Raw genomic sequence first — 2,399 nt, 5'->3', positions numbered from 1 at the left:
TGAACATTAAGGGGCATATAGTCAAAATTTAAACAGGACTCTCACTACAGTTAGGCCACCATATATTTTCAGTCATTGGATTTGGAAGTTACTCATTTGCTTCGATCATCAATGTCAATGCAAGCCAAAAAAAAGGCTATTTTCTTAGACAAGTGGTGTCTTAATTTGGCAGGTAGTTAAACCAAGGATCGGGAGGGAACAGCTGAATACAACAGAGAAACCCATCTGGTGCAGATAAGCCACATTGGCGTTCTTCTTTAAGAACATTAAGCTATCATGTTCCATTCAATCTTGTGCTCAAGGTCTGATGTAATTATCCATGGAAGATTAAGAGATGAACTCCCAAAATCCACAAGGAAATGCTCAATGTTTTGGGAGCTAAGGTTAAATGCTCAATATCAATTAGACTAATTTAAAGTCACAGGAAAGAGCCATTCCTCCATTAATGGTGCCTTAAAATCAACACTATATATATATGTATAAACATCAACCAAAGATGCTGAAGGCAAAGAGGCATACCAGATTAATGGTTTCACATGCACGGATCGAAATTAAAAATAAACAACTTTTTATTCAACTAGTCTCAGCGTTCGATTCAGCATCCGAATCCAGAAAGCAAAAACAAAGTAGAATATTGATCTTCAAAAACCCAATAAAAAAAGGAAAAGCAACGATCTTTTTGCCAGAGGTACACTTTGAACAAAGCAACCCTAACAGATAGCTAGGGACTCGTCAAATCTTGGGACTTAGACACCTTTTGGCTTGGAGGCGATAAAACTGATGCACTGCACTTGACGAACGTTGTCGAATCCAATGATACGGATAAAGGAGTTAGGGTAAGCTTTCTTCGCCTCCTCGAGCTCAATCAGCACCTGAGATGCCTGAGTGCATCCAAACATGGGTAGCTTCCACATAGTCCAGTAGCGTCCATCATAGTACCCTGGGGACCTGTGGTGCTCGCGGTAGACCCAACCTTTCTGCATAATCAAACATTTACAAGTTGGTGTCTATAAACAATTAATCACAAACCTTATATGTGACTATATTGAGGAACTAAGAATCCGCTTAAATGCTTAATTAAGTTACCTGTAATTATAATGTGTTCAATGTAAAAGTACAGGCACAATTAATTTAGTATGCTGGTCATATAAAATTGTAATAGTTGTTTTTCGATCAGAAATATGTTGAATTTTTTTAATTTTTTTTAATTTTTTTAATTTCCGCACATCAAAATACAGAAAACACCAAACATGCTCTATATGGTTAATCATCACCTTGTAATAATAATAATTATTATTAGTGAAAATTGTATGATTATGAGATTGGACTTATCACCTCCAACTCGAATTCCAAGCAAGGAACCCACTTCATGCGAAGAAGGTAGTCAATTTCCTTGGCCAATTGCTCGGTAGTGAGATCTGGGAGGTAAGAAAGAGTCTCGAACTTCTTCAATCCTGTTGGAGGCCACACCTATACGCATTTTTTAAAAAAAAAAAAAGAAAAGAAAAGAAATAAAAAAGAAAAAAGAAGGGAGCAAAGAAAGTTAATTAATTCCAAGTAGAATAAAACTAACAACGTTGTACCAAAGTTGTTTAAAAGGTTTTACCTGCATGCATTGAACTCTTCCGCCATTGCTTGCAATGGAAGTAATGTCATTGTTAGCCTTTCTGGTGACCGGGAAAGCTGAGGTAGACTTGAGGCCGTTGAATGGCGCAACCATGTTGGCCTGTGCCGGGGTGCGGTTAACTGTGGCAACGGCCGCCGATGAAATCACAGAGGAAGCCATCTCTTACAAGCTAATTAGCTATTACACCCTCTATATGTGGTTTTGCTAGTTTTGCAAGATTAAAGTACTCCTGCTACACCGTATTTATAATGCTTCAACTTGTCTATCTCATATCGTATGGCCACAAGCTATCGTGGTTGATACTGAACAAAATGTGACCGTTGGATACGATATGTGATGACATGACACCATTCTATCCACATGAGGGTGGAAATTCTTGGAATGCTAGCCTTATCGTTAGGCACCACAATAGATTTGCCACGTGGAAGAAGCTCCAGGACCTTATCTCATCCTCGGGAGGACATGGATGTGTGATACTGGTTCATTTTAGGTCATCACCGAGTCGAGCTTTGGCTTCTACTCTCTGCTTCAAGCCCCTTTAAGATGCATATGACCACCCTTGTGGTTCTCGGCAATCGACCAGAGGATCTTAGTGACGCTCGTACACATGGGCTCTACTCATTTAAGTTCACATCACATTTGGATGGAGTGTCGAGGGCTTGGACGGTGCCGGAAAATAAGATAATGATTGTTTTTTAAAATTTTATTAGCTGGAAAATACATCATCAAGTGGATTAAAGAATGAAAGTTAACGATGCCCTTAATTGTAAAC

At 38.8% G+C, this 2,399-nt stretch overlaps 1 protein-coding gene across 1 annotated transcript; it reads right to left on the bottom strand.

Annotated features, from left to right (window-relative positions):
• Positions 1-549: 549 nt before the first annotated feature.
• LOC105123372 (ribulose bisphosphate carboxylase small chain, chloroplastic-like) lies at positions 550-1,858 on the bottom strand. The gene is made up of 3 exons (XM_011022942.1): positions 1,607-1,858; positions 1,336-1,470; positions 550-977 (listed from the first exon to the last, which is right to left on the bottom strand). Exons 1-3 carry the CDS (start codon positions 1,784-1,786, stop codon positions 747-749), a joined length of 546 nt encoding a protein of 181 aa, XP_011021244.1. The 5' UTR covers positions 1,787-1,858; the 3' UTR covers positions 550-746.
• Positions 1,859-2,399: the final 541 nt, after the last annotated feature.

The sequence above is a fragment of the Populus euphratica genome, unplaced genomic scaffold (genome assembly GCF_000495115.2).
Source record: "Populus euphratica unplaced genomic scaffold, PopEup_1.0 scaffold10.1, whole genome shotgun sequence".
NCBI classification, from domain to species: domain Eukaryota; kingdom Viridiplantae; phylum Streptophyta; class Magnoliopsida; order Malpighiales; family Salicaceae; genus Populus; species Populus euphratica.
This window is presented reverse-complemented; position numbering and strand designations above follow the sequence as displayed.

Coding starts and splice junctions, on each gene's coding strand:
- LOC105123372 (XM_011022942.1), bottom strand. CDS start 1,786: ATGGCTTCCTCTGTGATTTCATCGGCGGCCGTTGCCACAGTTAACCGC. Junction 1,471..1,606: donor GAAGAGTTCAATGCATGCAG/GTAAAACCTTTT, acceptor AAATGCGTATAG/GTGTGGCCTCCAACAGGATT. Junction 978..1,335: donor GCTTGGAATTCGAGTTGGAG/GTGATAAGTCCA, acceptor TTGATTATGCAG/AAAGGTTGGGTCTACCGCGA.